This window comes from Biomphalaria glabrata, chromosome 13 (genome assembly GCF_947242115.1).
Source record: "Biomphalaria glabrata chromosome 13, xgBioGlab47.1, whole genome shotgun sequence".
NCBI classification, from domain to species: domain Eukaryota; kingdom Metazoa; phylum Mollusca; class Gastropoda; family Planorbidae; genus Biomphalaria; species Biomphalaria glabrata.
In genome coordinates this window covers 15,331,578-15,347,842 of record NC_074723.1, presented here as the reverse complement: position 1 = coordinate 15,347,842, position 16,265 = coordinate 15,331,578, and the positions used below count along the sequence as shown (strand labels likewise).

The 16,265-nt window shown below is 34.2% G+C and overlaps 1 protein-coding gene across 3 annotated transcripts in view; it reads right to left on the bottom strand.

Moving 5' to 3' along the window:
* LOC106057451 (multidrug resistance-associated protein 1-like) overlaps nt 1–16,265 on the bottom strand; it is a 56,625-nt gene that overhangs the window by 20,676 nt on the left and 19,684 nt on the right. For all 3 annotated transcript variants that reach the window (XM_056007996.1, XM_056007994.1, XM_056007995.1), the window contains exons 5-15: nt 15,553–15,678; nt 15,304–15,365; nt 14,886–15,014; nt 9,483–9,592; nt 6,910–7,132; nt 4,478–4,658; nt 4,006–4,137; nt 3,301–3,489; nt 2,665–2,802; nt 1,092–1,238; nt 413–497 (exon numbers count right to left, since the gene is read on the bottom strand). In XM_056007996.1, coding sequence (XP_055863971.1) covers nt 413–497; nt 1,092–1,238; nt 2,665–2,802; nt 3,301–3,489; nt 4,006–4,137; nt 4,478–4,658; nt 6,910–7,132; nt 9,483–9,592; nt 14,886–15,014; nt 15,304–15,365; nt 15,553–15,678 — 1,522 coding nt within the window. The remainder of the gene's footprint in view (nt 1–412; nt 498–1,091; nt 1,239–2,664; nt 2,803–3,300; nt 3,490–4,005; nt 4,138–4,477; nt 4,659–6,909; nt 7,133–9,482; nt 9,593–14,885; nt 15,015–15,303; nt 15,366–15,552; nt 15,679–16,265) is intronic.

The following is a 16,265-nucleotide window of genomic DNA, read 5'->3' as shown; positions in this document are numbered from 1 at the left end:
TTAAGACCTAGTACTTTTGGGAATGAAAGAAAATGCTTAAAACAGTAGGCCCTATTTCTTAAATAAATAATTCTATTTTTCAGAACCCGTACTGTTCTCTTAAAATCATTAAATTATAAAATAAATTAGCCCCTTGTATTGAGAATCATAATTCTTGTTACTCATTTTACGAATCACAATTCACAATATTTTAGTAGAAACATACCACAGATTTTAAAAAGCAGACGTGGTATTTCTCAGCAGTATTGATTTACTTGTTTTATGGTCTCAATTGAAATGTAACAATATAATTTGGTAGGAAAAACACTGTAGTACACACCAAGTGATTACTGGTGAGTCTTATGTTTATTGACTTTTAAAACACAGTTGGCAAAGTGTCTAAAATGGTATAGAATGTAAATGATATCTTTACCTTTTGTTCCTAGTCTGTCATAGTGTGATTTGTCTATCTCACTTTGGCATAGAAAATCTTCAATTCTTCTAACAGAAGAAACAGCCTATATAAAAAATCACAAATAATAATACATTATACACATACTTAAAAACATTGTTTCCATTGATTGTGAATTCATTGATTACAAATCTTCTATAGTTTACTTTACATTATGTCCAGGATTCTATGTTACTATGGCCACCAGTTAACGTGGTCATGTGGGCAGCACAATAAACAATTGCCTATACTTTCCCCAACTAATATTGGTACCCATTAGAGTTTGGCACCCTAAAAATTTCTATTTCAAAACGCCAGTCTACACTGAGATTCAAACCTAAGAACCCTGGGTAGAGCCAAGCACTTTGCCACTCAGCCACCACGGCCCCAACTTCACAATAAAATTTTTTTTTTTATTTTTAAATGATGGCAATAATTAAAAACATGAAAAATAATGATAGTAGGTCTACTAAAGACTTTTTAATGAAAATAATAAGTTACAGCCTGGACTTGATTTAGCCAACACTGTTGTGATTCGATAGTAGATGTGGGAATGATATTGCTAATGTTAAGAAAGAGTCACAGAATGCACTAAGAAAGTGAGAATGATTGAAATAATGAGAAAAGCCTACTAAAAAATCTTAAAATGATGAATTCCTACTTGAGTTATCAAGGCAATCATCTCGGGTATAAAAGAAACTGGAAACTGTATAATGTTGAACAAGGCTATTGTGACAAAGACCATATCAGGAGTCAATATCAAACTTAAGTCAGATGCCAGGTAGGTGCCGAAAGAGACCAGACAAGCCTTTGCAAGTAAAATAAAAAAACAGGATTCAAGATTATATTATCTAATGATGAAAAATCAAGTGCTTAAGATCATGTAGGAATGAGCACATATTCTCCAAAAATTAGCATTGTTATAATGTAAGTCAAGGAAAGCATCAAGGTTAGTCTTTCTTTCATTTGGTCTGTATTTTGTTGAATCAATGAGGAGAGGAACTATAAGATTATCAAATTTTTCTCTCTATTTTTTTCCCCATTCCTATTCTTAGCCACTCTTCAAACATGTGTCATGAGAATGTAACAGAAATACAGTTGACTCTTAATAGTCTGATGGTTATGGGGCTGAGGGCTGTTGGATAGCCGCCCGGTCGTGCAGTATACACGCTGGACTGGCTTTCAGTCATCTCAATGGTCACAGGTTCATACCCTGCCCACTGCCATCCCTGTCATCATTGGACTTCAATTCTGAGGGAACATCAGAAACATTAGTTATCATAAGTTATATATATATATATCTTAAGCCACTAAGAGTATAATAGTATATAGATCAGTGCATGCATGATGATTCTTCTGGTATGAAGAAAAATACTTGATAAATCTTTACGATCAAATCTAAAAAAATGTTAAACATTTTGTAGGTAATTTGTTATGTCAAAGAAGTCTAAAGGTAAATTTTGTTTATTAACTTATCAATGGATCAATTTTTATCCGTCATCTCTATTACATCAACATTTCTATTATCTCAAAAATATGCTTATGTGTCTTTTAAGTTCATGACTATTATCATTGATCATTGTGTTCTATAGCATATGGCTATATTCAAAATACACCCCTCTTTGCCTTCTAGGCCAATCTTTTTAGTTCTCATTACCATCCTGTCCTCACAGCCACATCCAGTATACTGCATTGACATATTCTCAAGGGAATTCCTCCAGATATTTTAAGTCTGGATATTCCAATCCAATGTCTGTAACTCTGTTTAACTAATTTCATTTTTTTTTCATAGATTAATGTGGAATGCATGGTCAAGAGGCTAAGTACACTTCAACTTGGCACTTCAACTGAGCACCTAAAGGCAGCATGGAAAAACCTTCTCCCAGATACTCCCTCCCCCAACTGGTCCAAAGATGAGATTGGACCATAGCCCACTGAGCATGCTTTAAGTATGAAAGTAGCGCTATATAAAAGCAATAATTTATTTATTAATTAATTATTTGACTTTTTTTTTTCATACATCACATATATTTTATTTTTTTGTTTACATTATCATACCAATGCATTTTCCTTACACTTCTCAAATATCTAATGACACATTAACTAGCATTACCGTTACAATTTATCCTGAATGCTTTTGCCCTGCTTATATACACAATATTATATAATTATTTTTTTTCTTTTAAGATAAGAAGTAGAAAATGTTATTTAAAAATCTTAAGTTTCTGACTTACCAAATATGGAGCAGATATCCAGACAGATAAAAGTAATCCATTTAAGCAAGCCAGTTTTCTTAGGATTTGCATCTCTTTCTGTCGAAACTTATTTATTTTGTTTTGAAAAGTTTCTTCCCAGGCATAAAGTTTTAAAACCTTGAGTCCAAAAAGAAAGCATTTATCAGATTTATTGTTTTCCTATTTTTATTTTTGATATAACTTAACACAATCATTTTATTAAACTTAAAGAAAAGCATTTGTGTAGATTAGGGGGATATTTTTGTGAGTATATGGAATTTATCTGACTTTTTCTTATAACAGACATTCTGATTCCTTTACAGTTTACATATTATTTTATATATGGCAAAATATTATTGGAAATAAAACTAAAAAAAAAGCTTAAAGTCATTCATTGATATGGGCATATTGTAGACTAAGTATTGAGTTAGCAAAATGCACATTATCACTTAAAAATTATAACTAAAGAACAAAACAATGAAAAAAATAAAGTTAAAGCTTTGTCAAAAACATAAAGGAAGATTGCAATAAAACAGATTATTCAATTTCTTTAAGTACCAGTCAAATAATTATTATTTTTGTCAACAAGTATATAAAAAAAAATGCTATTGAATTAAATAATTAAAATTTTCAGACCTTGATACTTGAAAGGACCTCTTTCACCATGTTCAAGCGTTGGTCTTTCCAAAGAAAATTCTGACTCTGCAATCTTTGCTGTTTAGAGGCCATGATACAGTTCAAAGGAACCAGTAACATCATCAAGCCAAGACCTACCATTGCTGGCAAACCAAGTACATACCAAAGACTAAGCATAGCCAGTATAATCTATATAAAAATATATTGTTGAAACATCAAATACAGTCTGTACAAGGAATGCACAAATATATTTATATCACTTGATTTCAAACAGCATTCAAATATGTACCACTCAGTGTTATACTATTTATTTTTGTATATTTAAGGGAAAACATCACCTATGAAAAGAGTTATTGTAGTCCAAAAATTTATTTTAAATATATTTATTTATTATTTTTTTACCAATATTTTCATCTTCAATAAATATTGAAAACCTTACAACTATGTTTCAAAAGACAAACCATCTTCTACTAATACTTTCCCAAAAGAATGTAAGTGAGAAGTATTCAATGCAATCAATATTTTTTCTTGAGGAAGTTGCTAATTAGTAAAGTTGAACTAGAATTAAAAAAAAACAAACTTAAATTCATCAAAATGATGTGTCAAATTTTTTTCTCTTTGTGGACATAAATCTAAAGAATACTACATGACAAGGAATTAGGACAACCTACTCAGCACAAGCCAAATCATTCATTATTATTTTACCTGCAGTGGTATTGACCAAACCATCCATATGTATGTTATTAGGTCCTGAACCTTTTGACAGTCAACCAAGGTCAGGGAAACCACTTCTCTCTTTGCATTAGACTTTTTCCTATAAAAATTTAAACTAAGAGCCTGGTAGAGGAAATTAATCATCAAATTAATCATAGAAAAAAAACATCAATATTACTTGTTCCATTTTATTTATAATTAGTTTCTTATTCAGAATATGATAAATCCATTCAAATGCAACCAAATAACTATAAAAACTAGTCTATTGGACTAAGAAAAATTATGTTTGAAGAGTAAAACAATCCATTTATTGGCTCATTATTTAAAGACAATATAGCAAAGCACAAAGCTATTAATTGCTTTCTTCTTTATGATATTAAAATTTGAGCTAAATTGTCCACCCTCATCTTCTTAAATAAAAATGCTGATTTCTATTCCTACTATATTTTGTAGTACAACCAACCTTTTTGTAGATGGCTACCATTAAAGCAGATTGCATTCTCATTCCTGACTTTATAGCCAGATGGTAATGTTGATGATAAAAAATCGTTTGCATCCAGGACCCAAACAACATGGCCGTAGCTAACACAAAACCTTGCCATTTTGAATGATCAGATGAACTTTGTATATTTAAAATCAATCCTCTGAAAATTATTAATATAAACAAGTTAAAATTATTATATGTTGCTATGGAGTGTCACAGTATAAAATAATGTACAACACCATAAAAGTAAATTCAGGTGTGCCTCAAGGAGCATTCTTGGGTCCACTACTGTTTCTAATTTACATAAAAGACCTAGCTAATTGCATAACTTCAGGAACATAAGTTGACTATTTGTAGAAGATTACATAATATATTATAGAACAATAAAAACCACACTAGATACTGAAATTATATAGAGAGAATTACATGAATTACAGAAGTGGGTATCCAATTGGAGCATGTATTTCCATCCAGAAAAATGCCAATTAAAAAAAAAAATAAAACAAAAACCAGATCTAGAGTCTACTTATTTTATTCATGGTAAACTAGTTACACAGACTTAAAATCTCTAAATACTTAGAATCTAGATCTAGATTAAGGAGTGATGATAAATGAAAAGTTATCATGGAATCCCCCTATTGAAAAAATCTTTTAAAAATCAATCAAAGCATTAGGGTTTATTAAAAGAAATTTTTACAAATCAAATGACTTGGAAGTGTTTAGCTTAGTAATCCTGTCTATAGATAATTAACAATTACAGAATCTCTTAGAAGGAATGTCTGCAATTTAGAATTGAATCTATACATAAGAACTTAAAGAAGTATAAAATTTATTTAAGGAAGAATACAATAATTGAACAGGGTTGAATAGCCAAATTATGAGATCAAGTACTGTGAACTACTGCATAGCCTAGCCAAGAGGACCTAGCTAGAGTCTAGATCCCGACTTTTTAGCGATCCTTTTAACTATTCCCAACTATGCTGCAACCCTCAACAGTAAAATTATTTTTGTTCATATGCCTAAGTAACTGTGCTTTTGCTAATGGTATAAAACCATAATACAAATGTGGATGTATTGCCAAAGTTTTATGGTTCATCATAACACAATACATCATTGCCATATAGTCTTGAAATATAATTAAATTCCAATTAAATAAAATTTTATGGCATGCATTCATTAACTTTTCTATTTGGTATCCACCATATTCCATACATGTATGTGACAATTTCAAAAGCATGGAGGAGCATGGATATTGATCAGGGTAATAATAGTACACTACATTGCTACAATTGTTGCAACAGTTTCACATTGGGTTCTTGGGACAGTCTTTGCAAGATCACAATGTATGTCATGTTCTGCATCAAGTCTTTTTCTGTATGTAGCAGCCTTACTTGATAACTAACAGGCTGGAAAACCCATGTTACCCAAAAATATATTATTGAAAATGAAAAAGGAGGGTAGGTGCAATACAGACAAATTGGGTTATGACTGCAAACACCAAATCCAGATTGTGCTACTGACAATAAAATCAAATCATTTTTTGCTACATCATCATTATTAATGAGTTCAATAAACTCTTTGTCTTTGGAACATCTTCAACTTTGACTGTGAATGGACCTCTGGCAAGTGCAACCGGTGTCAAATTTGGAAAGTATGATGAAATTTCATCCAAAAGTATTCACAATTGTTCTTTCACAAATTATCATTTGATGCATTTATGATAATTTATCATGTTCAATGATAATCAATGTCATTTTCCTTATATTATTATATTATCTAGATCTAGACCTATACTATAGCTTGATCTAGATCAGCGGTTCTCAACCTTTTAAGCTCAGCGACCCTTTTTATAACCCACCACTCTGCCGCGACCCCCCACACACACAGCAATAGAAGAATAGACAAAAACAATCAATTTTTTCGATGGTCTTTGGCTACCCCCTGGCAAATCATCAATCGACCCCCAAGCTGGTCGATCGCGATCCACAGGTTGAGAACCCCTGACTGATCTAGATCTATATAATATATAAAATTTAAGTATATATAGATCTAGAGTCTAATAATAGTAATTCATAGTAGGTCTAGTCAGTCTAGATCTAGATATATCTAGAGATCTACATCTAATATCACTATATATTATCAGTATAAATTATAATTATTACTATTTATATGATTGATATATCAGGCCTTTATCATGTCTATACAATTATTATAGTCTAGATCTACATGATTTATTGATTACCAAAACCTAGGCTAATAATCTAATTATTTTCTAATGGACTAATCATAAACTAATGATATTGATAATCCTATCTAGATCTATCTATAATTTAGTATAATCTATCTCTAGTCTCTATATCTATAGATAGATCTAGATCTCGAATATTTTTTAGCAACTCAGTTTGGCTAACCTTAGAAGAAATGGCCCTACAAATTGTAACACATCTGAAATTGCCTTACAGATGTATGAAATTATAACTTCAAACCCGAATGCAAATGATAGAACTTTGAGTAGATTGCATTTTCTATGTTTTTGACCAGGTTTTTTCAAGACTTCTTGATGTTTGGGACTCTTTTGTTTGAACCATTTTAACAGAGGCGTTCTTTCGTTTGAAATGCAGCTAGGCACAGATCCTGAAGATACATACAATATTTATTTGCTCATCTTATCAAGCAACATGGATTTGAATAATAAAACCATCTTAAAAGCATAATAGAAAATCATATACCAACTAAATACACATCAAACAAAATAAATAAATGCTGGTTTAATAATAGACTAAAGAAGCTTTGTAAACAGAAGGAAAACCTCTATAGAAAATTTAAAGAAACTAATGCAGAAAGAGTTTACAAAAAGTATATAAAAATTAAACACTTAACCCAAAAAGTAAGCAGACAGCTGCAGAGTGAATACATAAACAATGTAATATCTAAAGATAACAACAAAAACCTATGGTCATACATTAAGTCTAAGAAAATGGAAACAACAGGCGTAGCGCCATTAAAAGATGAACATAACATAATACATAATGATAATGAAACTAAAGCAAACATTCTAAACAAATACTTTGCATCAGCATTCTCAGCCCCAGGAGACAAAGACATATTACTGAATTTGAACCAAGTAGACAACATAGAAGATATAGTAGTACAAGAAAATGGAATTCAAAAACTATTAGCCAACACCAAACCAAATAAAGCTTCTGGACCTGATGGTATTCCAGCTAGATTACTCAAAGAACTAAGTAATGAGCTAGCCCCAGTGTTCAAAATACTCTTTCAGGCTTCACTTAACCAGGGCAGAGTACCAAAGGACTGGAAAGAAGCTAATGTCACCCCCCTATTTAAAAAAGGAGAAAAATCTGACCCAGGGAACTACAGACCAGTATCACTTACCAGCATCACATGTAAAATCCTAGAACACATAATATGTAGCAACATCATAAACCACTTAGACAAACATAATGTCCTCACACCATACCAACATGGCTTTAGGAAATATAGATCATGTGAAACACAACTAATAGGACTAATTGATGATTTTTCAAAAGGTTTAGATAATAGTGAACAAATAGATGCTATCTTACTAGATTTTTCTAAGGCTTTTGACAAAGTTCACCACCATAGTTTGCTTAAAAAATTAAAATATTTCGGCATTAATGGTCCACTGCATCAGTGGATTAAAGACTTTCTGATAGGGAGAGAACAAACTGTAATAATAAATGGCTCTAAATCAACACCGATAACAGTAAACTCAGGTGTACCTCAAGGTACAGTCTTGGGTCCACTACTATTTTTAATTTACATAAATGATTTACCAAATTGCATTAGTTCAGGAACAAAAGTCAGATTATTTGCAGACGATTGCATAATATATAGAACAATAAAAACAACACAAGACACAGATATTTTACAAAGAGAATTAGATGAATTACAGAAATGGGAATCAAATTGGAGCATGTCTTTCCACCCAGAAAAATGTCAGTTGTTAAGAGTAACAAAAAAACTAAAACAAATTAATTCCACTTATCTTATTCATGGCAAACCAGTATCACAGACTAAAAACGCAAAATACCTAGGTGTTATAATAAATGAAAAACTATCATGGAATCCACATATTGATGAAACTACAAAAAAATCAAACAAAGCATTAGGATTTATTAAAAGAAATTTCTATAAATCAAATAAGAACATAAAACTAAAATGTTACTTAACCTTGGTTAGGCCAATAATAGAATATGCATCCTCCGTTTGGGACCCCTCAACTCAAGAAAACATTAAGAAACTGGAACAGACACAAAATAGAGCAGTGAGATTCATAACAAACGAATATTCACATTTGACTAGAGTAACACCTTTAGTAAAATCACTAAATTTAGAAAGCCTTCAAGACAGAAGGCTCAAAAGTAAAGTAGCAATCATACATAAAACACTGAATCATAATCTTCAAATACAAAAACAAAATTTAATAAAATACTCTGAAAGACACAAAGATAAAGGCACATTCCTCGTCCCATATGCTAGGACAAATTTGTACAAATACTCCTTCTTCCCTAGTGCTATTAGAGCATGGAATGGGTTGCCTGAGCTAGCCAGGAAAACCAGTGACTTGGCAGAATTTAAGTCATTGGTTAATATGCATGACTAAATGCATGACGCGTAGGACGTAATCATCTTCTTTTTTGAAGTAACGTCTGTATTATATAAGATAAGAATGTACGAGAGACTGATAATTAAAGTTGTCTTAAAAATGATATAGAGTCTATCAAGTAAATATTATCACCCGGTCGAAAACATCCAATGTTATAGATATTAGAAAGATGTCTTGTCATAGTCATAGCTATTGTGTATACTAGATCTATAAAGTGAAATATTATTTGTAACTTTATTTACCTTCACAAACTTTGATTGCAGATGTAGAAACGTTATTAGTCAATGACTTAACTTAATTAAAATGATTTTATTATTATTATGATTATTTTACCATAAATTCGTGTCTTCTTAAAATGAATCTGTTCAACCAATGTAGACCCATGATTTGAATTAGCCTTAACAAAACAGCTATGCCTAGTAGATCTACGTGTTTTGTTTGACCTGGAAAAAAACATTTTTAATAAATACATTAAGAAACAGTTTAACCCTCTAGGACTTCCACCTACTAACTTTGAAGTATTAGTTACTTAACTAACAGGTACGATTAATATTTGAATGTAGTTGGAATGTCATTCTTCATAAGAGTGGGCGTGGAATGTTTTCTCTGTCTGGTCTGGTACAAGTGTAGAAGTGTAGCCTCTAATGGTGAAACGTAACGTAACTATAAATTCAGGCGAGTTTCTTGGATACAAGCTACATTGTCTCTTTCTCGTTTAGAAATATTGTTAGTGCTTCTTTTGTTTTCCCTCCGCATTCTGGCTCCACAGGCAGAGATAGAAGAACCTACAGCTTGATTGTTTGGGCTCCTTCGAGGCGTAGAGCCCGACCCCCTTACATGCTCGGAGGGATTCCACAGGCAAGACACAATATCTATTAGAATCGTTAATGAAGTTCAAACATAGATGAGATTGAGTGTCTGTTGATATGGTGCGCAAAGGTGCACTCGTTCAAGATAATAAGTACTATTCTCCGCCATGACACCAATGGTAGTTGTTTGTTTATTGTTGACTGTGAACATAGATCTACATCTGAATCAACATGTTGGCAGCGGTCAATGTGCAATGTGCCAGAATGCCCATTGATTCACACTTCGGCCTTTTTTCTTTCTGGGTGTGATCTCATAGCCGATCATCCCTGATCACCTGCAAGGCAGCGGTTGCTTAATTTTCGGACTTGTTAGATGAACTGCTATTAGTGCTATCCCTTGCTAACGAGCTTCATCTACCTGGGTTTTGAGTTAAAGCGCCCTATACTTTGCAATAATTTCCCTGCATTTCTGATTTTTTTGTGAATATCTTTACCACTGGAAACCGCACCGTAACATCCATGTCTGCAAACCAGTTGGTCAACGGCCGTTTATTTGATATTCACAGCTAAATGAGCTTAACCAAATATCTAAAGGTTTTTCCCCTAATCGACACCTGGCACGCGCCGAGAGAAGTTGATAGCTCCCTCAAGCCGAGCTTACCTGCATTTAGACTTTATTGTGGGGAGGCGGAGAAGCTAGGGCCCTACACATATAATTTAAGTGAAAAATGTGTAACTATAAATTTTTGTTTCCTCTGATAAAGACGATGGCTTCTCAATTGTTGGTAGGCTACTTTAGTAGGCCTACTCGTTTCTGCTGTAGGCCTAGTTGGCACATGTTTTAATACTTAGATATTAAACATTATAATTGACATGATTCATTGCAAATCTCAGAGACTCTCTTAGTGCTAAGTAATTTATTTAGAAAACATTGCATATATAGGTCTTTTGTCATCGGCAGTGGATTTTCTTTTGGTCTCATGTGTATTCCGCGGCCGTTGTAAGACGTAAACGCTACTAGACGTCGAAAAGAGAACCTAAGTCGACCACCTGACAAAAATAGGCTAATGTCTGCGCTGGATATGGCAAAATATGAAGGTCACATCTAGGACTGCGTAATCACGTGTTGTGTAATACTGTACTCCTCATTAATCTTCGGAAGAAAAGCCTTATTATAGGTCTATTTTAATGAACATTTACTGTTAGACTTATATCTAAGCTATTTTTCTGACGTAGGCCTATATGCGAACGTGAAAAAGGATAAGTTAACTATTTTAGAGCTTACGTACTTGGCTTAGCAGCCGACTGTAATAAATGAGTTACGCATAGGTTAAACAAATAGTTAAACAAACTAGTAATGATCAACAAAATACGTTATAAATTTAGTCTTTAAAACATTTTTTCAAAAATAAATAAAAAAATAGCCGTTTATATTTTTAGCTCTTGTTGAGCGATAAATACAATTAAATTGAAAAAAGTGCTTATGTTCAAGAATTCAATCAACAATAGGCCCCTGCGAGTTTTAAAATACTAATATAACAAATGACACTCAAAAATATAGACTGAGAGCTAACGAAATTATAAGTCTTATAAGTTTTGTATATGATATTGTCTTATAAATTATAAATGCTACTTCAAAAGAGAAGATAATTACGCCCTACGCATGACAGAACCTCAACTGTGATGATTATACTAAAAAAAAAACCCAGCAAAAGTAATTAATAATTAGACAAAGCAAATAAGCTCAGGCCAATTAATAGGGCGGCGCTTGACTCCTACGGCATAAATTTGCATTGGGATGGGAGGGGGGAATACGATCGCAGCCTTCTAAGCTTGTTACAACAATGTCTCACGCCCTCAACTAGTACAATAGGGCTGTATAGTCCAACGCACAAAAGGGGCGTGGCCTACTATTTGTTAATATTAGGGCAAAATGCATAATTTGACGTAACAACGCTCATGCATAGCGTTTTTACCTGTACAGACCTTCACAGCGACATCAGCAGAGACGTCCATTTAAAGGTCGGTAACAAAAGGAGTTGGCAGCATTTTATGTTTCATTGGAAATTCATCCATCTGGTTCTGTTACGTAGTGAATTCCGGAGATAGAGCTCCAAGTGTGCATGTCACGTTGAACCCCTTTATTTAATGTAGCATCCTTACAACAAAATGTTAGACATACTTTAACATAAGTTCATCTCTTGTGTATCATTGCATACTTGAATTGCATGGACCGAGATGAATCTATATCCCATAAGCTACTGATTCTATGAAAGCAGGGATGTTCTGACAACGCTGATACGCTTGAACAAGATTATCATTTAATGTACCGGAGAGGGAGCACGCAGACAAGGAGGCCAACAAAAATTGTTGGACTGTCCAAGTTTCAGTGGCGTCTCTAGGGGGTGCGGGACGCACCATAAGACACCCACCAGGGCGTGACACCCAAGTAGGAGAAATGCATTTTTCTAAAATGCAAGTTAAAAAAAAAATTGCTACCTCAATTGTTTATCAAACTTTAGTATCAATATGTCCCAAACCTTCTTAATTTAATTCTATTTGACTTGTAATCTTCTATTATGATAAAAAATAATGCGTTGTAGACGTCAGGAGAAAGAGTTTCTGAAGCTCAGAAATGTAGAAAAACGCTTTGCGCCGTGGATCGCCCCGGACACTTCTGAGTGATCTTAAGGCGCTGCCCCAAATATCCTATCTGACCGTTTGAGTGGTGAAAGTAACATTTTTTTATTGTAAAATGTTGAGAAACACAAAGAATTCAGCCCCTCGAGAACCATTCGACGCATAGGGCTGCAAGTTCTCAATACAGAAATTAGTCTAAGGCGACTTTCACAGCCACTTTTCAGCTGGTGCCCAAGAGATTCAGGACTTCTAAAAAGGTGTAACGCCATGTTAGACTGGACGGCCATGTTTGTGCGTTCCTCTTTTTAACTTTCGTGTTAAGGCTGACTTACACGTCTCAAAGCGTAGGTGGCCATTGGGACTATGTATTGAGTAGGTGGAGGTGGATTTTATACTCCAGGCTAATTGATTTGTTTGTTCAGATAGGCCGTATTTTTTGAAAAACTGCTCCTTCTTTCCAATCCTGCATGCAACACCATGATATGCATCTCCATCGCTTGAGATAATACTGCTTAAATAGGTTAACTTTTCTATTTATTCAAGATCTTTATGACCAATGATGATCGGGTATAGGGTAACCTACATCCAATATGCATAACTTTGAGGGCGACTTTATCTGTCTTCTCGTGTAAATATTTAATTGTTTTAATTTAATTTCAAAGTAATGCTATGTAGTCTGCAAAATCCAACTCAGTTTGGTTTACCTCATGAGGACATGAATGCAGCCTGTTTAATGTATTTTTATGGTATCGTCTAGAGCTACAAGAAAGAGAAATGGGGATAAGATACACCATAATCACATATCCGTCTCGATGTTGAAGAACTCCAGCGTCTGTTGTGACACAGCAGCTTGATTTGCTTTAGACATGTCGCTGAATATGGACAAATAGTTGCCAGTTGCCTTATTTTCTTGCTATTTTCCAGAGTGATTCCGATGGAGGCTATCCAACTTTATTTTAAATCTACAAATCTGATAAACATCCTTTGTTGGGATTCTCTGCTTTGCTAGACTATTTTTCTCAAGATATAAACCTGTTCAGTGCTTGATTTGCCTTTTTCGGAAGCAGCTGAGAAACACTAGTATAATTTTCCGAAAGGAGCTCTTAAATAATCTCTAATAAAAAAAAAATACGTCCAACTAAATGTTTCTCAATTCTATAATTGTAAATCTTTAATTTATGTAATAACTTTTGATAAAATATCAAAGACAGCGACATTCTAAAATAGAATCGAAAACTATTCTCGTGTGTAACCATCAATTAATTAAATAAAAGTTTTATTGTTCAACATAAATAAATAAAATAAACAATAGTTGTTTGTTTTTATAGGGGGAGATTATTTTTTACTGGGGGGGGGGGTACACCCCGAGCTTACCGCACCGGGAGACACCGACCCTAGTGACGCCACTGAGTCCAACTATCTTTTTGTTTTACTTAGACAACGGGAAAAGTGGATACATCTCAGGGCCGGCCTTAGATAGTTGTAGGCCCTAGGTGAAGTGACTTTGGTGGCCCCAATTGAAATAGAAAAATAATTAATCAGCAAAAAAAAAAACAATTACGCAATTTATTGAAAACCTAATCAAGCTTTAAAAAAAATTATTTTGAGGCCCCCTGTAAACGGAAGCCCTAGGCGGATGCCTAGTTTGCCTATGCCTAAGGCCGGCCCTGCAAAGTTATGCAGATGGCTTATGAATGGGAGGAATTGTGGCATTGTCGAAAATCGAGCTCACTTTTCCCTTCCCTCTACACTACACAAATAAAAGACTCGAGGATGATGATGTAACGGACAGCCTAATGAACTAACTAATACAGGGGTTCTCAACCGGTGGGTCGCAACCCCTTTGGGGGTCGATTGACGATTTGCCAGGGGTCGCCTAAGACCATCGAAAATATGGATTGTTATTGCCTACTCTTCTATTGCGCTGTGTGTGTGTGGGGGGGGGGGGAGGGTCGCAGCAAAGTGAGGAATTGTAAAAAGGGGTCGCCGAGCTTAAAAGGTTGGTAACCGCGCTGATCTAATATATATATATATATATATATATATAACACTAATATAACACTATAAAACAATTAAACTGAGCAAATTATTTTCCGACAATGGCCCAGTAACATAAACTATGTAAAATTATGTGCAAGTGACTCAGAGAAGATTACCTCAAGCTCATATAACACATTTTACCAAGAGAGTATAAAAACAACAACTGGAGGATGTTTATTGTCTGAACTAATGCAAATAATTTATGTCTACTTAAGTCTAGGTTATTTATAAACCTGGCTTGTTTTACCTGCTTGATTTATAAAACATAAGCCACGGCCGAGTAAAACGACTAGCAACTGTTTCGCAAGAATCTTGTGGATTCAACTGCCAAAGATCTGCCGATGTCAAAGCTCGCTTACATCCTGTGGTCATTAGTCTGGTGGGGAAAAAAAAGTATGTAAACTCAGTGCATTGGAGCTACATTGGTACAGATCTAGACTAACACAGCCACGCTATTCCTCTATCACAGGTTTCGAAAACATTATTAATGTAAGAAAGGACTTTAAATTTGAGTTTAATACGAGATAAGCTCCAGGGTGGGCTAAATGCAAGAAGTTGATGTGGTCCCAAAAGACAATATAAAGACAGAATAACGTGTACAAGAATTGTACCAGACAGACATACAGACAGAGTTGATATAAGCTTTGTAAAAAAAGAAGACTGACTTTGTTATCCATGAAAATGTTATCTGTGATAGAAAAGATGAAGACGCTTCGGGGCAATAATGCTGTCAAAAAGAAAAAAAATATATTAACATTTGATCCAAGAGTACTTAGTGACGTCTAGTCTCACTATGAGCAATCTATTTTACAAATGAATAACTTTTTAGTAAACTAGAAAGAGATAAGTGACAATAAATGACCTCTCTAAAAAAAAAATAAAGATTGATAATTTAAAAAAAAAAAGAAACTCACGGCTGAAACTAATCCGCTGATAGTGCTCAACTGCATGTCCACAATGCTGTTCAGTACCAGTTGGCTCGTAGCAAACGTCAGAATAGCTACCATTCCGATAAATCGAAACAAATTTTCCTTGTAAATCTGTAGATAATAAACACAGTGGGCAAAAAAAAAGCTATCGGAGACCGTGGGGTCTTTATCGGTAGTGCTTCTCAGACAAATCATGAGGAAGCATATAAGTAATCCAGATCGCGATGATCTATGGTAGCGGCTAGGAGGGGCAGAAAAATAAAATCGATAATAGTTCAGAGTGTTTGACGGCCGAACTTCAACTCCCTATGGCGAGAAGACATGGTCACATTTTGCATAGGTGTCCCCAACTCTGAGAGATCTGAGATCTGGATGGAGGCTACGATCCAGTTTCTTGCCAGAGCATTACGAGAGGACTACTCCTACCTAAAAGTTACGTGGCAAGACATAATAAGCAACACCGAGATACTGGCTTGTTGAGGTCTCTCCAGTATATTCACCACATTCAGCTAACGCCGCTTTTCTATGGACAACATGCGACTAGGACAAGAAAAAATTCCCGCCCTCACCTTCGACAGGTATTGTAATCAAATGGAACCTTTAAATAGTGGACATAAATGTTGACTACTGGGAAGACATAGCCCTAGTCCGTACTACGTGGAGAGAGATGGTGACAAAGAAAGCAAAATATTGCATTG